The following is a 27,132-nucleotide window of genomic DNA, read 5'->3' as shown; positions in this document are numbered from 1 at the left end:
TGTCCTCGATGCAAGTGTGCGATCAGTGCTACTCATTTACACACCTACCCACATCACCCATTCCAGGAGGGACAAAATGCTCTGTTCCTGGACTTCCCTTTTAACATGATTACCATCACCTTTTTTACAGGTCAATTAACAAGAATGGTGTTTCAACACAGGTGATGGGAAGGTAAGAGGTAGTCCAGGAATAGAGCATTATGCAAATCCTGGGGAGGGTCATGTTGGGAGGTATTGCATTTATATGTAGATGTGTTCCTGAAGAAAGCAAGATCTGTGTAGAGTAGACTGAGAAGTACTAGCAGCCCCCCTTCAGCCTCCCCTCGCTGCTCACAATGAGGCCAGCCCCTCTCACATCTCATGTTAGAAATTCCTGGACAGATTTCCCAATAACCCCCAGACTGCTGTAATAAGAGTGAATGTGACGGACTTCTCAGAAAGTGGCCGCCTCCTCCTTCCCGACCTTATGCCTTTGTTATGATCAGCCAGCCCCCTCCCTCTCTGTGACGCTCTAGAAACCTGTAACCACAAACGAGCACACAGGCGGCAGCGGTGGTTCTGTACACACAGGGTACTAGAGGATACGAAACCCAGGAGAGTAAGCGCTCAGAGCAGACTGAGGAGGCATCGCTGCTGTCACTGTACGGGCACCACACACCAGGCGAGTATCCGAGCCTTTGGGTTCCACTGTGAACATACACACTCCGCTGTGCAACATATCACATTGTACATGCATATCTTATCTGTTGCATTAGTACTCCTGAGTTGTTACATTGCACAGCAGTACGGGTCGTAACTAATGCTACATACGCACATAAATATTAATGGTATTAGTGCATCCCGCCTTAATAGATATGCATGTGGTCTTTTATAGTCTGTATGTTGTAATCGTTTTATTGCATCACTCCTCACACCCTGTAGAAACATAGTTGTAATTGATAAAACCCAAACAACCAGCCCTGTGTGTACACCCTCTTGGCAAGCTGATGGTTACTGTTAAATAAGAAACTTTCCTGCTGCATGTAATTTAATATCCTATGTTCTGGCTACATAGCTGATATAAGTAACTGTTCCTATCTGGAAGCCCTTAAATGTAGCATGTTTCTCCCTCTGCATATGTGCTGCTGTGTCTATCTGAGAAGTCGTGTATCGGGGATGGGTGGTGTTTGCTTTGTGTGGGTAATTGCATTATGGTTTTTGCCTCAGATCTGTTATTCCAGGCGATGTCTCCATTTCCTGTCTGTGAACTGCTGATTGATATATTTCTGAATTATTATTATTAGCTTGAGTGTTTGTGGCACATACTTATTTATGATATATAGTACACAGCTGTGTGTATGTGTGTGTGTATCTATCTATCTATCTATCTATCTATCGTAATGCTGTAGATTAATGTCTGGGTCATTAGCTCGTACACACTGCAAAAGGTTAGGTAGTACATGTCTTGCATAAAGCAATGCAAATAAATGAATCTGGTCATTGAACTCTGTATATAGGCAATTTAACTTTTGTTTACACACAGAAGGTAAATGTGCACCATGCTATAAACCAAGAGGTGTGTCTGCCAGCTTCCAAGTAGCACACACTGCTCTGAACATTTGGAACTAATCATTGCTCCTCTGCACTACCATCCCCCAGCCTTTTATACTAATGAAAACTGCATGCTGACCACCCTTCTACTTCCTTGGGAAGCGTTGAGTTCAATATGCAATGGTGGGTGTGGCCCCAGAGCATACCTCCCAACATGACCCTCTCCAGGAGGGACACAATGCTCTGCTCCTGCACTTTTCTCTTAATTTATAATTGCCATCACCTGTGTTGAAACACCTTTCTTAGCAATTTACCTGTTCAACACAGGTGAGGGTAATTATACATTCAGAGGAAAGTCCAGGAGCAGAGCATTGTGTCCCTCCTGAAGAGGGTCATGTTGGGAGGTATGCCAGAGATATCAATGTACTAGGCTCCAAGATTTCCGTTTGCCAGCCCTGGGATCGCAGATGTAGGCTGAGACACACCCCACACACAGTTCTGACAAGCCTGCATTATTGCTTCCATTGCCCAATACCCCAAACTCCTCTCAACTGTCAATCATTCTGCGACATAAATTGAGTGACATTGCTAAGGTACCTTGGTGCGAGCATAGTGTCTTGGGTATACATCACTATTTGTAGTTTCCGAGGTTGAGCACTCTTAAGCTAGGTACACACATGAACAGTGACGCAGTGTGACAATATGACATGGCCATACACACTACATGCTCCGTCATACAACCATGCAATATATTGTTATACGCTCCATGTAACAGCACTATCATATGTGGAATCTTCCTTCTGATCTGCTTAACTTCCTTTCCCCCATTTTGTAAGTGTTCTTCACCTCTGAGGATATTTAAATGCAGGAAGTCCAGGTCATTACCTTATTTCTCATGCTAAGACCAAAAGAGGTGATTAAAAAGGTGCCTTTTTGGGGTGCAATAGCGTGCCACCTTCCAGGGTCTACCTACAATGCTGTGTATATATTTCTAGTGCTATTTGCACAAGATCATTCTACAGGTTTGTGAAGGAATATACTTGGTATGTGCACATGTGTTTAACCATAGCACACCATTGTCTTTTAGCATTTTTGGTTATCTGGGGTGTAACCCAGATAAAAGGGAACAACAATTGTCTTTTGTACATCAGAGCCTAGGCAAGTCTCCATCTATATACACTACTGGAGACCCCACACAATGTAAATTTTGCTGCATATCTCCTATCTTCATCTGATCAAAGGGTTAGGTCACCAGACACACTCTTCCAATCTTTGGCATATCAGTTGCTTCATACACCTGAATTGGTCTGACTTGTGATCTGGCATCTTCATTGATCACCGGTTTTGGAATCGTCTGACAATACCTTATGCCCCGTACACACGGAGCGACTGGAGCAGTGTGTTGAGCGACCTAGTTAAGCACAGATCGCCCAGAACACAGCGATGTGTGCTGAGCAATCTGACACTGGCGATGATTAGATTTGTACTGCGTGCAGAAGCACCATACACACTAGGTGACCCCGCAGACACCAATATCGGCGGCAGCAGGGACCCGGCTGATACTGTTTTCGGGTCCAACGTGAGCTATGTCCGTACTGAAGCTGCAGGACCTCCCTCGTCCGAACATGCTGGACGAGGGAGGGGGGTTTGTTAATGATGTGATATTGAGTGTACACACGAGAATATATCTTTCAGAAAAGTCTGTTTCCTCCAGTCGATCATCCTGGAAACCCAAACAATCGAGCACGCCTGAGTGCCCCAATACTTGAGTATTGTAACACAATTGAATACACTAGTACCGAAGCACGCAAACGCATCCAAGCTCCAAAATACCCTGCAGCGCACGAATATCCGAGCATCCAAATGTGCCCCTGAGCGCGTGAACAGGCCCAAACGCACCAACTCCCAAAATAATTCTCTGCGCAAACACGCCAAAGTGACCAAATATCAAAGCATCCAAATGCGCCTGAACACCACAATTACCAAATACACAAATACCCGAGCCCAACAGATCTTTAGCTGCATCTTCTGATATTCCCTGCAGCTGATAACAAAATCCACTTTTGGTCATATACAATGTGGCTGGCGAGGGGATTGTGGAAAACAAGCGATCCTCAGCATTTAACCTCTGCACCGGCCGCTCACCCTATTCAACGCGCCTGGGAAATCCTCGCTGTCAGAGGACAGTGAGGATTCCCCCCCCCCCCCCCAAACAGCAAGGCTCGCCACTAATGCAGGGAGCCCTCTGCATTTAGCCATGAGTCTTGCTGTTTTAGTGGCTGCACAGGGCGTTTTTCCCCTCGCTCCAAAAACCTAGCAAGGGGGAAATGGTGTGTGCAGGGGGATTCAGTATTGAATCCTGGCGTTCAGAATCCCGGCAGCCGAAATGCCGACAAGGGGGGGACGTGTATCGCCCCCCCCCCCCTTGCGGGCTCGCCACGCAGCGGGCCCGGTGCCTCGCTACGCTCGGCACACTAATTTATTCTCCCTCCAGGGGTGTCGTGGACACCCACGGAGGGAGAATGTGTCGGGATTCCGGCGTCGGGATTCTGAACGCCGGGATCCCGACCGCCGGGATTGTAACTGCATCCCGTGCAGGGGGTCAGTTGAATACTAACACTGCGAGCTGTGAAAGCGAGCAGGCAGCACTGCTCACTGTCACAGCTTTCAAAAACCATTGGGTACACCCATTGAATACATGGCACAATGTGATAGGCAATTTTGACTAGGTAATCAGAATTGCCTAGCAAGTTAGCCAGGGTTACCCAGTGTGTACAGGGCTTTTCCCCTACGGGCAATAGTGATCCACGGCGTCGCTATCGCCCAGCAAAATGGAAGGTCCATGCAAGACAATTGAGTAAAGGTGCCCACGCACTGAGCATATTGATGCTCGCTTCTGCACATATGACATTGCATAGTATAAAAGGAATTTCTGCACATGCTTTTTTGGACTGGAACGCACCGCGCCTAGTTCAGATAACACTCAGCTTAGCACATCGCATGCGTTTTGACCTTGATGCAATGTGATCTAGTCCAAAAAGCTCCCCATCCACTGCTGTGACTTCTTCTACCAACCCCCTTTGAGTTGCCCGGGACCTTCCAATATGTGACACTGTCCCCCTCCCCCCCCCCCCCCCCCCCCCCCTCATTTTTTGGGCCAAATGTACTAAGCTTGAAAAGTAATAAAATGTAGAGATAAACCACCAGCCAATCGGCTCATAACTGCCATGTCACAGGCTGTGTTAGAAAAATGACAGATAGGTGCTGATTGGTTGGTGGTTTATCCCTTTTCAAGGCTTTGTAAATATTGCCCTTTTTATCTTTCGTATGTTGCTTGATATAACCAGTTAGCACTGCATGGCTTAATTTATTAGAGGACTGGTACTAATGAGTTTATGCTGCTATCTATTATGTATTATTCGTAAGTGCTTTTTTATGAATTGTATCTATTTTACGTTACAGGCCAGTAGCAGATACAAACTTTGAATTTGTATGTGTATAGATTTAGTAAAGTTGATTTTGAATGTAATTCCTCTTGTAGCATAATCTACATTATTTATTCGGTTCTTTGGTGCAACAGTTGAGTATTCCCTAGATAGACTGCTGCTTCCAGAGGAATTGTCTTAGCCCAAGTGCCTAGCCCTAGTTAATTTAGTTTGTCACTGGTACTTTATCTCTCTGGGCCAGATGCACTAAGCTTCAAAAGTGATAAAATGGAGGGTGATAAACCACCATCCAATCAGCTCCTGCCTGGCATTTTTCAAACACAGTCTGTGACATGGCAGGTAGGAACTGATTGGCTGGCTATTCATTACTCTCCATTTTATCACTTTTTGAAGTCAAGTGCATCTTTGGTTTAGTGCCTCCATCACTATTTTACATGCCATTTGCAAATAAGCTATATTTAAACTCTTCCTGGAAATCTGTTTGGAAATGGAAATCAAGGGAGGGAAGGGAATATGAAACCTTTGTGAACCATGTAAACTAAACTCTGGAATGACTGATAAACCAGATTACCCACAGCATTAATTATTGCAAAGTACTGTTTCTGTCTTTCTGTAGACTAATAATGCACACTGACATCTGGGGAAACCTGCATCAAAATGAAAATTATTAAATATTTTTTTTTAAACTTTCAGCAGATAATACCATACCCTATATCATTGGAAGGGCAGAAATCGGTACACATTGGGAATGGGGAGTGGCCATGGGCAAACGGGGTGTGGTCACACCCCCTTTCCTTTTTCTGTAAATATGGAACAAATTAAATTTGTTAATATGTCAGTTATTTTACATATATGTGGGATCAGACACCATGGGCAAAAGGATAACATTCATTTTAAATGTAGAAATAACTTGTGTACCCCAGTTTGAACTCAGTTGAGCCTGACACTGCTGCGCTTCATCCAGCGGCTCATAATACCGCCACAGGCGCGGCCCTGCTGCTGCTGCACTGCATTGCACAGCCTCAGGCTTCCGGATAATTTATCTCAACGGCGCATGCGTCGGGCGTACTTTACTGCATCATGGACATAGACAGCCCTGCGGGAGCAGGTCCTAATGACGCGGTTGGAAGCGCGCTGGCTGCCGGGAGATGCAAGGCACCACTGGGAATGGGTGCTGCCAGAATTTCCTCTTTACACCACCATGGGGCCCGATCCGACCAGCGCAGCCACTGCGAACTAGTGGAGTGGCTGTTGGAAATCGGTACAGTTGGAGGGTATGTAATACTGTAACTTCAAGGCCCACAATGTTTGTTTATTCACTTACTTAAGCCTATTTAAATGACCTCATATTACACAGATTATAAAGAAAATAGATAATCTCTGACTAACTTTTCTCTTGTTTCTGGGAAGCAGATTTAGTAGAGATTAAATAGAAGATTCTGCCAACTGGTGTACAATGTTGGCATTTGGTAATGTTTAAACAGGAGTTTGCTGAGTCAGTGTCTTTAGAATGTAGTACAGTATTGTCCTGGAAATGCCAGGTACTAACTTATATATTTTTTATATATTTGTCGATTTTCTGATATCTTTCGCAAAAGCTATAGAGTCTATCTAGGTTGTTCGTTAGTGATATCATTCAGTTGGGGTCATTCTGGTGGACTCCCAAAGCTGCAAATTTTGCAGCTTTGCAAAACAACTATACACTGCCCAAATGCCCGCCGCTTGCTAACCGATTTACTGTGTAATCATTCAATTGTCGCCAACCATGGAATGATTACAACTGGCCACCCAAATATAAGTCAGTGGAGACTGACTTATATTTGTGGCCATTTCCTTGAAGACCAGACGGGTGGCTGGCGTCATGTGACGTCGGCCACCCAACCCCTGCACCTTGCGTCATATATGAAACACCATGGGAACGCCCAGCGTTTCATGGGCGTTCCAATGGTAATTCAGCCATGACGCAGGGGGCAGCCCAGCCTGTGCCCACAGCCTCACACCCCCGCCCGCACTTCTCTGTGTGAATGGGCCGGTGACTATACAAGTTGCCGAGTCCGTTTGCAAATGGAGTCTGCACATAATGCTTATGCGCAGAAGCTAAATTAAAGTTTAGTGTGTATGCACCTATAATGCAATTTTGAAAAAAAGATGCCTAATGCTAGCAAAGTTGCACAGGACCTGATAAAGGCCCATACAGATATGAAAGATATTGGTGAACAATTTTCCCTTGAGCTGATCATGAAACATATATTGTGCATGGCCCGGGTGTGGTACGGGACTCCGGACAGCTCCCGAAGTCATAGAATAGGTGGATCCCAACTGCCCGGAGTCCGACAGCATGGCGAGCACAAAAAAGCCGCTTGCGGGCTCACTGCGCTCGCCACGCTGTGGGCACGGTGGCTCGCTATGCGAGCCACCTATTCTATTCTCCCTCTATGGGGGTCGTGGACCCCCACGAGGGAAAATAGCGGGTGGCTGTCGGGCACCCAGCTGTCGCCGTTTTGACAGTCGGGATCCCGACGTCGGGTAAACGACTGACGGAATCCCAACTGTCGGGAACCCGTCTGGCACCCATCTGGCCCATAGTGCTTAAAAGGAACCTACATTTAAATGTTTTCTTTTTCTAACAATAATAGGCAAGAAAAAAATATTTGCAGACTTGGAATATAAATATTGAATCAGCATATCCTTTCTTCCTGTGCACAAACTAGCAGGAAACAATGACATTCCCATGTTTTATTTGGCAAAACACAATGGTGTTGATAGCTCTCACTCATCGATAGCCGTACACGTACAGTCTCGTTTTGGGTTCATATCTTGGCTATCTCTTGAAGCAACCCTAATAGATTGACCTTTGGTGGTTGTTAATTCTACAATAATGTCCGTAAACTATCGATCTGTTTATTAATGGTAACTACTGTTGATGATTAACTATTATAATGTTAGTCCGTGTCCAAAGTTTCAAGGGGGAATGGTTTTATGTTTTGTTTTTTTTCCCAGCAAAATACCTTTGTTACTCTGCTTGTGACTTCTAGAACACCGCAAAGGTTGTGGCTATGTAATGACCTGATTCATATTCTATGCAAAGTTTTTTTTTATAAAGAATACAAAGTCTCCATATTGCTCATTAGAATTTCTTTTATTATGACTTTTTATTTATTTATTATGGTACTTGTGTATTATCTGGGCGCCCGATATATCGCATCGCATGCCACTAGTTAAGGCATGCGATTGGACCCGATTTTGAGACTTTCCCGGGAGGAGTGTACAATTTTAAAATCGCATGCCTTAACTAGTGCCATGCGACGCGATTATACCCGATATTACATCGTACAGGCACCCTGATGCCTGATTACAATGTTTAATACACCACCATATCCGATTTTTAATTGTACACCCACCCTGATGGGTGATTACATGTGAAATGCCCCCCCCCCCCCATTGTTAACGCCACCCCAGTATCAACGCCAACCGAAGCGTGGCGAGCGGCGGTACGCGTCCTCCGACCTTTTCATACCCCCACTATCCACGTTGGCGTGGAGTTGATTTTATATAGTGAGCCCCGAGCCTGAAGTGTGGCGCTCGCCACGCTTCGGGCTCGGTGGCTCGCTGCTCTCGCCACACTATATAAAATCAACTCCACGCCGACGTGGATAGTGGGGTATGAAAAGGTCGGAGGGCGCATACCGCCGGCCCTCGCGGGCTCGCTGCGCTTCGGGTTGGCGTTGATAGTGGGGTGGCGTTAACAATGGGGGGCCATTTAACATAGTTATCACCCCTCAGGGTGGGTGTACAATCAAAAATCGAGTCTGGGGGGGCATTTAATATAGGAATCAGGCATCTGGGTGCCTGTGCGATTAAAAATCGTGTCCAATCGCGTAATTATTTAACGTGCAATGAAAAAAATCGGGCACCCAGATAATACACAAGTACCTTATTTATTTATCAGCAGTTTCTTATATAGCGCACAGATTTCGCAGCGCTTTACAGAGAATATTTTTGAACATTCACTTCAGTCCCTGCCCCATTGGAGTTTACAATCTATAGTCTGGGGGGGCATTTAACATAGGAATCAGGCATCTGGGTGCCTGTGCGATTAAAAATCGTGTCCAATCGCGTAATTATTTAACGTGCAATGAAAAAAATCGGGCACCCAGATAATACACAAGTACCTTATTTATTTATCAGCAGTTTCTTATATAGCGCACAGATTTCGCAGCGCTTTACAGAGAATATTTTTGAACATTCACTTCAGTCCCTGCCCCATTGGAGTTTACAATCTATATTCCCTACCACATGTACACGCACACACAGACATTATGGGGAATTCAATTGGTTTTTATGGGTGCACAAAGTGTCGACTTATAACAAATGTAAGCCCTCCACCTTAGGAGGCTGCGAGCTGAAACGTGTGCATGCGCAATAGTCACACAGCACGTTTGCAGATACTGCAGCCTGATTGTGAGCAGAGGCGTAGGGAGGGCGGATCCACCGGAGCTCATGCTCCGGGCGCCGATTGGTCTAATGGCGCCGCCGGCCCGCCCCCCCTCCGCAAATGATCGCAGGGAATGCTAGCGCACAAGTATCATACTTAAAAGTATTAACGGCGGGCAGCGTGCGCGGCGCCTGCCTTGTCCGGCGCCTGCCTCCTGACCTGGTCGCCCGGCAGTCCCTGCCACCAAGCGCACTGTCCGGGCGGCTGTCCTCACTCCTCTCTAAATTGCTGCTGCTCGGACCGGCTTCCGGGCAGCGCAGCGAAGCAGCACCCCAGACTCCTCCCGGAGTCACCTGTCACTCGCAGAGTGACTCACTCCCTCCTCCCTGGCTACAGCAGCGTCATCAGCCTTCCCAAGCGCTGGCTGTAGCCTGGAGGAGGAGAAGGTATTTTGCTGCCGCCCGTGCCACCCGGCCCTGCTGTGCTCTGTTATCATTCAAGGTGGATTTCTTTTATTTATTTTTTAAAGCTAATTAATGATGTTAATAAACTTAGTAATTGGGGTTTGGAGGATTCGTGGGGCCTGGGGGAGGGGAGGGGGAGAGTGAATCTCTCTGGCTTCTGCTGCCGCCCTGCTGTGCTGTACAGTATACAGTATATCTTTATCTGTATGTATGTGTATATATATATATATATATATATATATATATATATATATATATATATATATATATATATATATATTTATTTATTTACAGATCTTATCTTATATAGCGCAGCAGATTCTGTTACAGTGTCTTATATAGCGCAGCAGATTCTGTTACAGTGTCTTATATAGCGCAGCAGATTCCGTTACAGTGTCTTATATAGAGCAGCAGATTCCGTTACAGCGTCTTATATAGCGCAGCAGATTCCGTTACAGCGTCTTATATAGCGCAGCAGATTCCGTTACAGCGTCTTATATAGCGCAGCAGATTCCGTTACAGCGTCTTATATAGCGCAGCAGATTCCGTTACAGTGTCTTATATAGCGCAGCAGATTCCGTTACAGCGTCTTATATAGAGCAGCAGATTCCGTTACAGCGTCTTATATAGCGCAGCAGATTCCGTTACAGCGTCTTATATAGCGCAGCAGATTCCGTTACAGCGTCTTATATAGCGCATCAGATTCCGTTACAGCGTCTTATATAGCGCAGCAGATTCCGTTACAGTGTCTTATATACCGCAGCAGATTCCGTTAGTGTCTTATATAGCACAGCAGATTCTGTTATAGTGTCTTATATAGCGCAGCAGATTCTGTTATAGTGTCTTATATAGCGCAGCAGATTCCGTTACAGTGTCTTATATAGCGCAGCAGATACCGTTACAGTGTCTTATATAGCGCAGCAGATTCCGTTACAGTTTCTTATATACCGCAGCAGATTCTTCAAATGTAACATGCCACCACATGTTAGCCACGCCCCCAATTCATTACCATGGGGGGGGGGGGGGGGCGCGAAATATGCCCTTGCTCCGGGCAGCATGGCACCTAGCTACACCGCTGATTGTGAGACTGCTGGCATTTGGGGGTAGGTAACCAGCAATAATCTGGCATGTCTGCCCTGTTTTCTGGGCATGCTGAAGCCAGTGGATGCAACTTCACTGGCTTCAGCAATGTGATTTCACTGATCCCGAGTTACCCCCATGGGTTACACACATGGCCATGGGTCGCACAGATGATGATCGAACACAGTAGATCACAGAAGTCTGCAGTGGGCATTTTTTTTTATTTATTTTTTTACCCAAAACTCCAAATCTGCGGCCTATTCATCGAACATAGTGGTGCAGTTAGTGCCTACCTTTGAGTTGGCCCCTGTGCATGCTGCTTGGGTGTTTTCGTATGCTTTGGTGGTATTCATCAGTGATTTTTCCACATCATGGTTTTACTTGGTGCCCAGTGTTCTACTGAATTATTGGGTAGTATTGTTTTTGTAGATGTTTTCATTGTGGTGTTCATATATGACTTTGTTTCACATAAGTATTTTATTGCGTTTGTATACGTGGAGCCAATACGTTTACCACAATAACTATTGATACTTGAATTTTCTTAAATATTTTAGTTTTGCTCTCATAACTTTTACTAAACTTACAGCCTACAGATTTCCTCATACACCATAGCTGCAGTGTAAAAAAAAACTCTCTGGCTGTGCCAGGTCTCGGACACAGCCGCAGAAGACCTCTTTTTTATTATTATACTTATACTTTTTTTTTTTTTTTTTTTTTTAACCACTGACCAAAATTGACAACTTCCTCAGCAGCATGTTCGGAGAAGCCTGCACATATCAGTTTAATACACTGTGCTTCCAACACCTTCAAAAGTATAGCCAGCAACCGACTGCTTCAGCCAGCCCTGATCCTAAAAATACAGTGAAAATCTGTTTAGGGTTCCCCTGCATTTAAAGAACATGCACTGGGCTCAAATTCTTGCACATACTTGTAATTGCCTCAAACGCAAAAATGTGCAGGCTGTTACATTTGGCGAGTTTTGCACCTTTTTTAGATGAATGAGACGGTGCAACTTTGCCCCGCCAAAAAGACACTGACACCTATTACATTTGACCCAAAAGTCTTTGATCCTTGTTTAGTAGGCTCTAATGAAACTTACCATAGATAACCAGCCCTATCCCCATTGAAAACAAAATTCTAAAGTAAATAGCATAGAGATTCCCTCCCCCCCCCCTTTTTTTTTTTCACATTTAGAGGTTACATACCCTCCAACATTTAAAATGCAGAAATCAGTACAACTTCAGAAAAGAGGCTTAGTCATGGGTGAAGGAGCGTGGCCACATCCCCTTTCTTATCCTTTTGATGGACAGTTTTGCCAATTTAGAATTATCCTCTCTGATCACGGTGCGGTCCCTACCTGATGCTGCTCCCCTCTCTACCACTTCTCCATGCAGCTGCTGCTCTCACACACGCAGCCGCCTGCGGGGAGGGACTGCAAGCACTGCCTGAACCAAGGACCCTGCGGCGGCACGGCCAATCAGCGACCTTGCACAAGTGATGACGGTGGCTTATCCAGTCAGTGCTCACAAAAAAAAGGTGTAGGCGAGCTGCAGGCATGTGGCTGCTAAGAGGCCAGAGATATACACTCCTTGTTGTAGTGTGTGTGGACGGGATAGAGAAAAAGAATCGGTACAGGGAGATTTAGCCGGTACAGACTACCGGTTTTTAGTACTGTACCGTCTAAATCAGTACAGTTGGTGGGTATGAGGTTATTCAGACCTGATCACACTGCTGCTAAATTGTAGAGCCATGCAATCAGGTATACGCCGCCCAGACAGTGAAATCCCGCCCTGTGCAAGCCTGCAAATGGCTTAGTACGGCTTGTGAAAGCTGTCTAGATCAATGAATAGCTGCAAATCCATTTGCAAGCCGATCACGCTTGAATGATACTCCCAGTGTGTGTGCAGTCTGTGTAGCCAAGGATTTGGCGGCTGCAGTAGAACCAGTCGGATCAGGGCCGGAGCTGACGTGAGAGGCCTTCTCCCTTAAACACCTGTGCACTCCTGCATTTTCCCTGACACTCCCAGAAAACTGCTTACCACCCCAAACGCCGGCTTCCGTTTAATCAACTTGCTTACACCCAGCAATTGATAAAAAAATTGCAGGATTCTAGTTGGTTGGGTGGAATAAAAATCTTTGTAATTACCGTATTTATCGGCGTATAACACGCACTTTTTTCCCCCTGAAAACAGGGGGAAAAGATGGGTGCGTGTTATACGCCGATATGCGTGCTATACGGCGGTAATTTCATATAATAGGTGCGCGCCAGTGGTGTCCAGGTGTGCACCACTGGCGCAGCACCTCTACCCCACACCTCCGATCAGCTCCAGCCCCCCCCCCCTGTCCCTGTGCTCCGGCGATCGGAGCTTCCCCGATCCCCCCGGCCCGCCTGTCACTTTACAGTGACGTCGGCGGCAGGCTCGGGTAATGTCGGCCAGGCTCGGGGGGACTCGGAAGCGCTCAGGCACCCGAGTCCTCCCGAGCCGCGAACATCCCCCAGCCTGCCGCCGACGTCACTGCTAAATGTGACAGGCGGCTAGGAAGGGGGAGAGAGGCAGCAGGGAAGCTCCGGCGTACTAACGCCGGAGCGGAGGCGAGGGGGGGGGCGGGCTGCTTCTAACCTTCTGTGGTGGGTTTTGCTGGGGCAGGATAAACCTGCCCTGGTAGGTTTGTCCTGCCCCAGCACAACCCACCACCCAAGGGGTTAAAGCTCCTCCCTGCACAGTGACTCCTTCCTCCCTGGCTACAGCAGCGTCTGTAAAAAAAAATAAGTTTTTATTTAGAAATTTAACTTTTTTTCCTGAGATTTCCCTTTTAAAATGAAGGTGCGTGTTATACGCCTGTGCGTGTTATACGCCGATAAATACGGTAAGTCATTTGTTTCACAAATCTGAAAATGGACAACAACTGTCTCTCAGAGAATGTACTGTAGTTGGACCTATTTGGTTACACAATTTCTCTGAATGTTTTTGTCCATTCTCAGTTTGTGAGCAAATTGCTTATTGGCATTTGCCCCCATACAGTACCAGATTTTCAGTCCAACCAACCAACTAGTTGGATGGTTGGTCTAGTGTATGGCCAGCAAGTTATCACCGACTGATCCCGAGCCAGTGCTTAGGGATCGTCTTGAAGCACCAGCTCTTCTTATGCTGTGAATGGGTGCTAGGTTGGTGAGAAATGTTTTTTAATGGATATTAAGTTTCCACAAATTACTAGAATAAATGAAATGGGGTTGGATGTTCCATTAGTGTCAATTCTACCACTCCCACATAAACTTTAGTTAGATGAATTTTAACATTTCACACTAAATGTATTTTGAGAGGCTGCACGGTTTTCAGTCGGTTGTATGCAGGCAGGTGTAAACAGAAAGCAGGACAAGACCTTGTGCGTGTGTTTTTTGTTTGAAGAAGCAGGAAATCTAATAGGAGTAGCATTCTGACAATCGGTCTTTCAGTGCAAGGTTTTAGAAGCCGCATTGCATGCTTTTTATACCTAAGGTGTGTTCTCTGGACTTCATGGAAAACAGAACATTCAGCTGTTTAAATACTACTGGTTTTCACTTGATGTATGCAGAAGCCTGTAATTTAGGGAGGAGAAAGGTTTAGTTACCTATTATGGTCCATTCACATTGGGCGACTATGCCTAGCGCGTATGGACAGTGATGATCGCATTCATCGCTTGGGGGAAAGCCGCACAGTGCATACACCCTGAGTGGCTTTCCCCCTGCCCTTAATCCACAAAAATATGAAAAGGTCTCAGCTGTGTGCAGCTGTAAAGTGTTTTTTTTTCTGTTTTTGGAATGAGTAACAAATGAATGACGCTGTAGTATTGGATATTTTGAATTTAGTTGGGTTGATTACATTGGGTAACTAGCAGGAACAATGGTCTGTTTTTCTTCTACGTCTCCAGAAGACAAAACAATTGCCTGTTCCGCAATCCTTTTCAAGGAAGATGACGTATGACAGTCACCCAATTGCAAAGCAATTACTGAGGCCATAAAAACTATGCTGGTGTTAGACATGCATCCAATATATGCCACTAATACAGTGGGATTTAGACAGTTGATCGACTTACTGTGTCCCCAGTACCAAATATCCTCTAGATAACAATTCACTAGACAAGCAATTCCCAAACTGTACAAATACATTAAAGTGCTATTAGTGTCCTCAGAAATGTGGTTGTAACTATGGACATGTGTACCCATGTAACTATAGACTGCTGGGGATAGTGGCACTGATGGCTGCATAAGTAATTAATATTCACTGCAAGCCGGGTCCCCACTCGCTGTACTCCCCCCTCACTCTGGACCGGGGGAAGAGAGGGCGTGCCACCGGCTCCCTCTCCTACCTCACTTGCTGTGCCGGGAGATTGGGCTAGCGGGGGCATGCTGAAGCCAGTGGATGCAACTTCACTGGCTTCAGCAATGTGATTTCACTGATCCCGAGTTACCCCCATGGGTTACACACATGGCCATGGGTCGCACAGATGATGATCGAACACAGTAGATCACAGAAGTCTGCAGTGGGCATTTTTTTTTATTTATTTTTTTACCCAAAACTCCAAATCTGCGGCCTATTCATCGAACATAGTGGTGCAGTTAGTGCCTACCTTTGAGTTGGCCCCTGTGCATGCTGCTTGGGTGTTTTCGTATGCTTTGGTGGTATTCATCAGTGATTTTTCCACATCATGGTTTTACTTGGTGCCCAGTGTTCTACTGAATTATTGGGTAGTATTGTTTTTGTAGATGTTTTCATTGTGGTGTTCATATATGACTTTGTTTCACATAAGTATTTTATTGCGTTTGTATACGTGAAGCCAATACGTTTACCACAATAACTATTGATACTTGAATTTTCTTAAATATTTTAGTTTTGCTCTCATAACTTTTACTAAACTTACAGCCTACAGATTTCCTCATACACCATAGCTGCAGTGTAAAAAAAAACTCTCTGGCTGTGCCAGGTCTCGGACACAGCCGCAGAAGACCTCTTTTTTATTATTATACTTATACTTTTTTTTTTTTTTTTTTAACCACTGACCAAAATTGACAACTTCCTCAGCAGCATGTTCGGAGAAGCCTGCACATATCAGTTTAATACACTGTGCTTCCAACACCTTCAAAAGTATAGCCAGCAACCGACTGCTTCAGCCAGCCCTGATCCTAAAAATACAGTGAAAATCTGTTTAGGGTTCCCCTGCATTTAAAGAACATGCACTGGGCTCAAATTCTTGCACATACTTGTAATTGCCTCAAACGCAAAAATGTGCAGGCTGTTACATTTGGCGAGTTTTGCACCTTTTTTAGATGAATGAGACGGTGCAACTTTGCCCCGCCAAAAAGACACTGACACCTATTACATTTGACCCAAAAGTCTTTGATCCTTGTTTAGTAGGCTCTAATGAAACTTACCATAGATAACCAGCCCTATCCCCATTGAAAACAAAATTCTAAAGTAAATAGCATAGAGATTCCCTCCCCCCCCCCCTTTTTTTTTTTTTTCACATTTAGAGGTTACATACCCTCCAACATTTAAAATGCAGAAATCAGTACAACTTCAGAAAAGAGGCTTAGTCATGGGTGAAGGAGCGTGGCCACATCCCCTTTCTTATCCTTTTGATGGACAGTTTTGCCAATTTAGAATTATCCTCTCTGATCACGGTGCGGTCCCTACCTGATGCTGCTCCCCTCTCTACCACTTCTCCATGCAGCTGCTGCTCTCACACACGCAGCCGCCTGCGGGGAGGGACTGCAAGCACTGCCTGAACCAAGGACCCTGCGGCGGCACGGCCAATCAGCGACCTTGCACAAGTGATGACGGTGGCTTATCCAGTCAGTGCTCACAAAAAAAAGGTGTAGGCGAGCTGCAGGCATGTGGCTGCTAAGAGGCCAGAGATATACACTCCTTGTTGTAGTGTGTGTGGACGGGATAGAGAAAAAGAATCGGTACAGGGAGATTTAGCCGGTACAGACTACCGGTTTTTAGTACTGTACCGTCTAAATCAGTACAGTTGGTGGGTATGAGGTTATTCAGACCTGATCACACTGCTGCTAATTTGTAGAGCCATGCAATCAGGTATACGCCGCCCAGACAGTGAAATCCCGCCCTGTGCAAGCCTGCAAATGGCTTAGTACGGCTTGTGAAAGCTGTCTAGATCAATGAATAGCTGCAAATCCATTTGCAAGCCGATCACGCTTGAATGATACTCCCACTGTGTGTGCAGTCTGTGTAGCCAAGGATTTGGCGGCTGCAGTAGAACCAGTCGGATCAGGGCCGGAGCTGACGTGAGAGGCCTTCTCCCTTAAACACCTGTGCACTCCTGCATTTTCCCTGACACTCCCAGAAAACTGCTTACCACCCCAAACGCCGGCTTCCGTTTAATCAACTTGCTTACACCCAGCAATTGATAAAAAAATTGCAGGATTCTAGTTGGTTGGGTGGAATAAAAATCTTTGTAATTACCGTATTTATCGGCGTATAACACGCACTTTTTTCCCCCTGAAAACAGGGGGAAAAGATGGGTGCGTGTTATACGCCGATATGCGTGCTATACGGCGGTAATTTCATATAATAGGTGCGCGCCAGTGGTGTCCAGGTGTGCACCACTGGCGCAGCACCTCTACCCCACACCTCCGATCAGCTCCAGCCCCCCCCCCCTGTCCCTGTGCTCCGGCGATCGGAGCTTCCCCGATCCCCCCGGCCCGCCTGTCACTTTACAGTGACGTCGGCGGCAGGCTCGGGTAATGTCGGCCAGGCTCGGGGGGACTCGGAAGCGCTCAGGCACCCGAGTCCTCCCGAGCCGCGAACATCCCCCAGCCTGCCGCCGACGTCACTGCTAAATGTGACAGGCGGCTAGGAAGGGGGAGAGAGGCAGCAGGGAAGCTCCGGCGTACTAACGCCGGAGCGGAGGCGAGGGGGGGGGGGCGGGCTGCTTCTAACCTTCTGTGGTGGGTTTTGCTGGGGCAGGATAAACCTGCCCTGGTAGGTTTGTCCTGCCCCAGCACAACCCACCACCCAAGGGGTTAAAGCTCCTCCCTGCACAGTGACTCCTTCCTCCCTGGCTACAGCAGCGTCTGTAAAAAAAAATAAGTTTTTATTTAGAAATTTAACTTTTTTTCCTGAGATTTCCCTTTTAAAATGAAGGTGCGTGTTATACGCCTGTGCGTGTTATACGCCGATAAATACGGTAAGTCATTTGTTTCACAAATCTGAAAATGGACAACAACTGTCTCTCAGAGAATGTACTGTAGTTGGACCTATTTGGTTACACAATTTCTCTGAATGTTTTTGTCCATTCTCAGTTTGTGAGCAAATTGCTTATTGGCATTTGCCCCCATACAGTACCAGATTTTCAGTCCAACCAACCAACTAGTTGGATGGTTGGTCTAGTGTATGGCCAGCAAGTTATCACCGACTGATCCCGAGCCAGTGCTTAGGGATCGTCTTGAAGCACCAGCTCTTCTTATGCTGTGAATGGGTGCTAGGTTGGTGAGAAATGTTTTTTAATGGATATTAAGTTTCCACAAATTACTAGAATAAATGAAATGGGGTTGGATGTTCCATTAGTGTCAATTCTACCACTCCCACATAAACTTTAGTTAGATGAATTTTAACATTTCACACTAAATGTATTTTGAGAGGCTGCACGGTTTTCAGTCGGTTGTATGCAGGCAGGTGTAAACAGAAAGCAGGACAAGACCTTGTGCGTGTGTTTTTTGTTTGAAGAAGCAGGAAATCTAATAGGAGTAGCATTCTGACAATCGGTCTTTCAGTGCAAGGTTTTAGAAGCCGCATTGCATGCTTTTTATACCTAAGGTGTGTTCTCTGGACTTCATGGAAAACAGAACATTCAGCTGTTTAAATACTACTGGTTTTCACTTGATGTATGCAGAAGCCTGTAATTTAGGGAGGAGAAAGGTTTAGTTACCTATTATGGTCCATTCACATTGGGCGACTATGCCTAGCGCGTATGGACAGTGATGATCGCATTCATCGCTTGGGGGAAAGCCGCACAGTGCATACACCCTGAGTGGCTTTCCCCCTGCCCTTAATCCACAAAAATATGAAAAGGTCTCAGCTGTGTGCAGCTGTAAAGTGTTTTTTTTTTCTGTTTTTGGAATGAGTAACAAATGAATGACGCTGTAGTATTGGATATTTTGAATTTAGTTGGGTTGATTACGTTGGGTAACTAGCAGGAACAATGGTCTGTTTTTCTTCTACGTCTCCATACACAAAAGCATCAGTGCACATCTCTCTAGGTAGTTACAGTAACCCAGGAGAGCTCCAATGGTGACAGATTAGGAAGGATAGAAGGTTGTATGGTCACTTGCTTAATTAGATCTTGCAGTGTTTTTTATTTATTTTATTATGTTTTACAGGTTTCTCAGCTTCCAAGACAATGGAAATGAATGGTAACTATGTTATTTTATGACATGTTAGTTATTGAAATAAAATATCTGGTAAATATCCTGCAATTCTCATTTTCAAAACCTTCTTTAAATCTATTTATTTTTACCAGTTTTGTATGGTTTTTACATTGTGTTTTCACATGGACTGTTGGCTTAATGTGCTGGCAGGGTGCAGGATGGCTGACAGACAGTCGGGATTCCGACAACCATTACACAGATGTTGGAATCCCGACTGTTAGAAACCCCCGAAACTCAGGGTCTCGACAGCCACCGCTATTCTCCCTTGTGACCCCATAGAGGAAGAATAGGTAGCCAGCCACCGTGACCTCAATGCATTGAGCCCGCAAGGGGCTTCGTTGTCCCCCCCCCCCTCCCCTGCTGTCTGAGTCTGGGCAGTGGGGCTTTTTCTTTCCAGGGCTTAAGTGTGGTTTATCACTATGAAAATGACATGAGGTGGGGAGTGAGCACAAGGACCTATTTCATGACCCTGCCCCACCTTGCAGCATTATATAGCTGGAGAGCTATAGACTGGGTCTATAGATGTATCAGTGCTCAACTTTGCTGGTGCAATTAGTGTGCCCGAGACTATGGCGCATGTGTGCAAACTCATGCCATGTTCATAGTAATATGTGACTGTAGCTAACGGAACTTTTTTTTGCCATTAGATTTGGCATTGGATCTGTACTTTTGCATTCAATATTGATTTCAATATCGAATTAAATGTACATTCAAGCCACAGTTTACACATTCAATTTACTGGCTCAAATTTGATATTTTCTTGCCTGCACAATCTATTTTTCTTTTCGATATAAAGAATACGGGAGCACGCATCTAATCGAAAGCATCTTTAAAAAGCATTCAATTTCAAGTCAATTTTGCTTCTATAAGCAAAATTGAATCAAAAACATGTCAAAATCGAAGCGTGTGTAAACCCCCTAGAATCCGGCATCAGGTTTTCCCACCAGACTCTGATACCAGGGTGTGGCCAAACGCGGTCTTTCCGGCATCTTATTCTCTCAAGACTTAGATCCCATATAAGGGCTAGGCACTATTATACGGGATGCAAGCCTGTTGGCTGCATGCTCTGCATTTGCTTTCTTTACTGGACCCCACTGCATCTGCTAACCATCGTGATCCTACTGTGTAGACTGCACTGTGTCTGCTGGCCATAACCCTGCTGTTCATCAGTTACCATCTCTGCTGGCCATAACCCTCACTGGGCATCCTGTACTATCACTGCTGCCCCAACCGTGTATATGGTACTGTGACTGACTGCTGGCTGGTTTATACCGTAATAGATGGAGGGGGATCATTTGAGAGGAGAGCAGGAAGCACATACCAGTGCTGCAGCTACTGCCAGTCGTCATGATGGTACAAGTCAGTCAGTGGCCTTTGCTCATGGGCATAGAGGGATGAAGTTGGGACATGTCAAAGCAAATAAATTTTTCGGTGGGAAAGTTAAAAAAAAAAAATCTAATGGACATTTACCTACAGAGAAACTTAAAATTGGCAGTAGTAGTAAGAGTAAACTTGTTGTATATTTAAGGCACAGGGCCCAACTGTGCATACAGACAGATCACCAATCCCCAAGGAGAGTCCAAATGTGTCTGCGGTTGCGCTGTATAAGCCTGACCTTTCCAATACTGTACAGGAATTGGAGGCTACTTCCACCTGTTACCCTTCCTCTGGGAGTGTTAGGAGGAGCAGCATCAGACAACTTGCTGATATTGAGATGAAGGATGTCATGTAAAAGTTCATCAGGCTGAGGACAATATTAGGTGTGGCTTTTGCGAATGACAGTGTTGATGATGAGTATTCTGATGATGAGGCTTGTCTAATAAGGTACCAGTTGTTGCCCATGGGATGAAAACCCATTGTCATTCCTCGGCAAAAGGCCTAAAATTCTGCCACCTGTGTGGAGTTATTTCTATCCAAATCTGTCAAGCCATATGTAGCCTTTGAAAAGCCATAGTAAGTAAGGGTAAGGAAATTACCACCTAGGTCCTAGGAACATCCTCCCTTTTATGTTACTTGTAGCAGATTCATCAAAAGTCATTGTCAAATTCAGAAACTTTGGCTAAGAACGTGACTAGTCCAGCGACATCTAGCTATGTTTTTCTCTGCTGTATCCAAGCACCTGCAATCTACACTACCAACACCCTCGTCAATGTCATAGACATGACTGACTCCTCTCCCATCCAGGATGCCACCGGAATATCCTTGAGTGCTACGCCCACAGCTGTTGCTGCTGGGAGTCGATATTCATCCCAGAAGGGGAGCAGGAAGACCACTTGTAGTACTTTAGCAAAACAATTGCCTGTTCCGCAATCCTTTTCAAGAAAGATGACGTATGACAGTCACCCAATTGCAAAGCAATTACTGAGGCCATAACAACTATGCTGATGTTAGACATGCATCCAATATATGCCACTAATACAGTGGGATTTAGACAGTTGATCGACTTACTGTGTCCCCAGTACCAAATATCCTCTAGATAACAATTCACTAGACAAGCAATTCCCAAACTGTACAAATACATTAAAGTGTTATTAGTGTCCTCAGAAATGTGGTTGTAACTATGGACATGTGTACCCATGTAACTATAGACTGCTGGGGATAGTGGCACTGATGGCTGCATAAGTAATTAATATTCACTGCAAGCCGGGTCCCCACTCACTGTACTCCCCCCTCACTCTGGACCGGGGGAAGAGAGGGCGTGCCACCGGCTCCCTCTCCTACCTCACTTGCTGTGCCGGGAGATTGGGCTAGCGGGGGAAAATGCACTGCAGGGGGGTGCAGAGTCTCTGTCAACATGCAGTCTGAGACCCTGCGCCCTTCCAAAAATGGCTGCCGCTGTAAAGGAGACATATGCTAGCGGTGCTTCAGTGTCTGTCAGTGGAGTGCAGTGCGCCCAGCGCTACCAGGAAGTGCCGATTCCAGGAGCTCTGTTGCCCTGCAACCTCTAATAATGCTCTGGCAATGAGCAGGTAAAACCCCTGGGAAGGCGCATGAAACCCCTGGCAATGAGCTAGTAACCTTTGGCAATGAGCTTGGAACCCCTTCAGGCAATAAGCATTCAATCCACCTTGGCAACCAGATTGTTAATGCGATTTAATCACAAAAATGTAATGCGATCTAATCGTGACTAGAAACTGTAATCATTGCCGCCCCCCCCCCCCCCCCCCCCTCCGTTGGTGCGCTCTATGCATGCGCATAGGGACTCCCGGGTCTCAGAGCATATGCGATTAGGAATAATTTTCTGTGGGGCAGGGGGGGGGGGGGGTGCGCATGTTAGTGCATACTTCTCTTTATGTGTTGCTTCATATGGAAAAGTTCAACAGGGGCTTGTTGACCTATATCAATGTGACCTGACTTTGTCATCTTCTTTTGTTCAATCAGATGGTAAGCCTGCATATGACCCAAGTGCTGGGCCAAATTACCCTCCAGCAATGAACCAAGCTGCATATGCTCCAGGGTATCCTGGTGCAGGATATCCACCTACCAATTACCCAGCTCCTGGGTACCCACCTGCAGGTGGGCCTGCTCCTTATGGTTATGCCCCAGCCCCACAAGGACCATACCAAGGTAAGCTTTTGATACACAGGATTGCATTTTTATAGGATTATAAATAAAGATGAGTGACCTTATTGTACAATTTTGCACAAATTACATTTCATTGCAGAACGGTTAAGTTCATAGATGTGAGTTTTTTTTGGTGATAAAATAATCTTTCATTGCTTTGCCATTTTGCAGTGTGTAAGTAAATTGTATGCAAGGATGAGTTGAATTTTCTTTTGCGATATACTTGTTAACCTGAATTATTTTTAAACCTAAAGCTGGGTACAGCTGGTAGCTTGCCTCAGCGATCCAGGTTGCTCGACTGCTCCTCCACCTTCCCCTGCCCGCACTCCACCGCCTTGGAAGAGAAGGGTTTCATGCTGGGTGTTAACAAATGGTTATTTAGATGAACTAGCCTCAGAACTCCGTCTTTCACAAACATTATATTTGACGGCTCATTGTTTACAACTTTCCTACATTTATATAACCACAATTAATATAGTCACAAAATGAATAAATACTCTAAATTATACTGCAGTATAATGTGTAGCAGGGGCATAACTCTGAGACAATGGAGACGCCAAGCACTAAAGGGGCACCTGCTGGATCACAGTAGGATCCAAGTGTGACCGTAGCTCTTTCAATGGAGCTTTGTATCTCACCTGCTGCAGAGTTACTTGGCTTTGTCCCAGGAGCCCTGGTACTGCTCAGCTTGTGCTGGAGCAAGCGGCCGTGCACCCACCACTGCTGGACTATTAGATGTGATGCTGATTCATGCAGCAGACTGCTTAATATTGTGAGTCTGAAGAGGAGGGTGGCACCAAGTTTCAACTTTTCCTCCGGGTGACTGGGACAAACTTGGGTCTGATTAGTCTGTGCGGTTTGACTAGTCAACCTGCGGTGGTGCACATGTTTGGGCCCTTATTCTAAGATCATTGGCTGAATATCAAACCGTTTTGGCTGATGGACTGTATTACTGTACTTTAATTTCTCTAGGCTTACTAGAAAATGTTCAAGTGATACTTCAATAACATAGCACCTAATGTGTATTTGTATACATCCAAATTATCTTGGCAAAATTCAAATTTAATTGACTGTAGCTTCTCTTCTCTAGAGATGACAATCAATGACTCGCTAACTATAAGGCTTCCTATAGAGTGTCTCGTTTCTGTCACTCAGTTTATAAGGAAATTGGTGATTCACAGACTATGCAACTTTCACCCTCTAGATGGGGCTGTGACCAGCAGTTACTCCTAATGTTATCAGTCCTGGTAAAAAGTCACTCTGGCAGCAGACAGCCAGACTGGCGGTCCCTCCCTCCAAAAAAATAAAATATAATTGCTACCACCTTTTTAGCTACTCTGTTGCAATTCTACACCTTGCAAACATATTATGTTATATGCATTACTGCATACAATTCCTGTAAAAATATGGCATACCCCTCATCCACTTCAATGGGGCTAGTGTGCTTATGCTACCACAGCCTCTATTTAGCACACTGTTAATAGTGCTGGGAAGGTGGTCCTGGAGCTATTTGCAGTGATGGGAAATATGTGCTATAGCATGTATTTTACTCCAAATTGGGGACCTGGGAAAAAAATCATCGGGTGCCCCAGGAATGTGCTTTGCTACAGTGAAGTTTGGAGGGAAAACTGACTTAATTTTCCCTCTCGTGTCCACCGTGGTCGGGCCCAGCAGCCAGATTCTGTGAGCCATGTGCTACGATCATTGCTGAGCCGAACATCTCAGTGGACTGCCACAGACACCGTAGAGAAGCCTGATGTTCTGCCTGGTGAGCAGCCGCTATTTCCTGGCTGAAGCTGCAACCACCCCCTCTTTCCACCTCACCCAGTGACCTTGTCCCCTCTTCAGCTCTCCCACCCCATCCACTTTTCTTTCTCTTCTCAACTCTCACCCCGTCACGTCACCTCAATGCCTCTTTCCTTTCACTCTTGCCATCCCCTTTTTTCTCAACTTTATCTCTCTCCCATGCTAGCCCCTCCCCTGCTAGTCCTCTCTCTATGGCACCCTTTTTCTATTACTTCAATAACTATTTCTACTGCTCCACTGAGGCATTGTAGTAGGGGATAGCTCAAAAGCATATGTGGTTAGACCCAGCTTTATAAATTTCGGGGTCCCCACGACACACAATTTTCATCCCCTACCCTGAGTGTGGGGAATGTTCACGGTTTGTGCATTTAAACATGACCAGAGGATTTCTTTTGCACTACTACTGGAGACATCTTATAAAAAAAATTAAAAAAAAAATTGTGCTGCTATAAACTGTAATTAGGAAAAACCACACAAGTATCTAGGTTATTACTTGTGAAAAATTGCGGAATGTATTCCTGTGAATACGGACTAGACCATAATATCTGATGTTGGCAGATAAGCCACCCTGCTGTCAAAATTAATAATACTTGATGCATATATGGCACATTAAGTATGCATAAGAAAAGACAACTGAGTGTACTCGCACGTACCAGGAAAATATATATACACTGTAAATTGCTGTTTAATAGGTATGCTTTGAAGTTGTACATAACAAGGATATTACATACAAGAAAAATATCTTTGGAAAAATGTTACCCTTTTTTTGTATAATAGATCACAATAACCTCTGATACTATAATTATGTAGCCGATCGCTCCTGTTCCTGTAGAGTTGAAAGACCATCACTTTCTCCAAATTAACAGCACAGTCAATTGAATACCTCCGGAAGCTCCTTCCTTAAGGTGCCCATACACGTTGCGATTTTAACATGCGTTTTGAACTTTTAAAGTTCAAAACGCATCGGTTAAAATCGCAACGTGTACCTGCGGGGATGCGATGCGCGTCCCCGCGGGTACAATATTGTATAGCACAAAAAGTCAGTTTTGTTGTACATGCGATGCGATGTCCATTAGGTAACTATAAACTCATAAAAAAAAAGGCTAAAATCGCATTGCGACGCACAGTACATCGCATCCCCCTACTAGTGCCAAAATCGCACGGCACAAATGAAGTTCAAAACGAACAGCACACATATCGCAACGTGTATGGGCACCTTTTATTCATATTGTATTGACTTAAGGGGTGAAATTTAATAGGATGAGAGATTCAGAAAATGAGAGATTTGGTAAGAAAACGCCAGTTTTTTTAAAGCGGCAATCATTTATATGGCAAAACCAGCTTGATTTTTGCAGTGTAAATGATTGCCGCTTTAAAAAAACTGGACTTTTTTTTACCAAATCTCTCACTTTCTGATTCTCTCATCCTATTACATTTCTCCCCAGATTCCTATGGGACCCAGCAGCGATACAAATGAGCATGGCAAAGCTGTAGCGGGGCACATCTGCATTAGCACTGCAAATATTTTGCTTTAATTACTCTTTCTCTCTAAGGTGTATTTTTTTACCAGTTTTGAAGTATAAGCATTTAGATGAATGTAAGCAATGTTGTGTAAAATGTAAAGCTCTACAAAATGTGTGGTGAAAATGGTAAGTAGATGTTATCTACTGTATAATGTTCCTTACGTTGTGCAGATATTTCCTGGCGGTATCTATTTTGTATGTATGCCTGTTCTAGAGAACATTAAAAGACTAGATCTGGGTGTTATGTAATGGCCTTCTTTTATGACTAATGGTACTGTGGTTTTGCTAGATAATGACTACAGGAAGATTATTTAATGGGCAGATAATCTTTCACTGAGCTGGAGGGAGCTAATGGATACAAATTTGAGTGCAGTTAGGTTTCGTTTATAGAAGAGTGTAGCTTGAAGGCTCTTTTTTCCCGAAACCCCTTTCGCTCTTCTCCACCCACTTATTTTGAAAAACAAATATAGGAAATTGTGTGTATATGTATATATATGTGTATATGTGTATATATATATATATATATATATATATATATATATATATATATATATATATATATATATATATATATATATATATATATATAGCAGGATATGGAACCCGGCACTCCAACTGTGTAACAATGATGCCGCTCCGGTGCCTTCCCAGGGGAGTCAACCCCAAATATACAGTCCAAACGCTTTAGAATAAAGCAGGGCGTCACTCAGAGATCCTTTTCAATAGTGCTTTATTGCAGAAAATGCAAGTGTTACATCCAACAATTGTTTCGAGCCTCCTGGCTCGTCCTCAGGGATAACCCACTAGTGTACAATGAAGGGTATATATACCTAAACGTGACACCTCCTCCAATTAATCA

At 44.9% G+C, this 27,132-nt stretch overlaps 1 protein-coding gene across 1 annotated transcript in view; it reads left to right on the top strand.

Moving 5' to 3' along the window:
- Positions 1–319: 319 nt before the first annotated feature.
- LOC146064480 (phospholipid scramblase 2-like) overlaps positions 320–27,132 on the top strand; it is a 51,317-nt gene continuing 24,504 nt past the window's right edge. The window contains exons 1-3 of the mRNA XM_083178006.1: positions 320–661; positions 19,333–19,365; positions 22,762–22,947. Of these exons, the coding sequence (XP_083034132.1) occupies positions 19,353–19,365; positions 22,762–22,947 (199 nt within the window). The 5' untranslated portion in view covers positions 320–661; positions 19,333–19,352. The remainder of the gene's footprint in view (positions 662–19,332; positions 19,366–22,761; positions 22,948–27,132) is intronic.

Source organism: Crinia signifera, chromosome 3 (genome assembly GCF_055691185.1).
Source record: "Crinia signifera chromosome 3, ASM5569118v1, whole genome shotgun sequence".
Lineage (NCBI taxonomy): Eukaryota > Metazoa > Chordata > Amphibia > Anura > Myobatrachidae > Crinia > Crinia signifera.
This window is presented reverse-complemented; position numbering and strand designations above follow the sequence as displayed.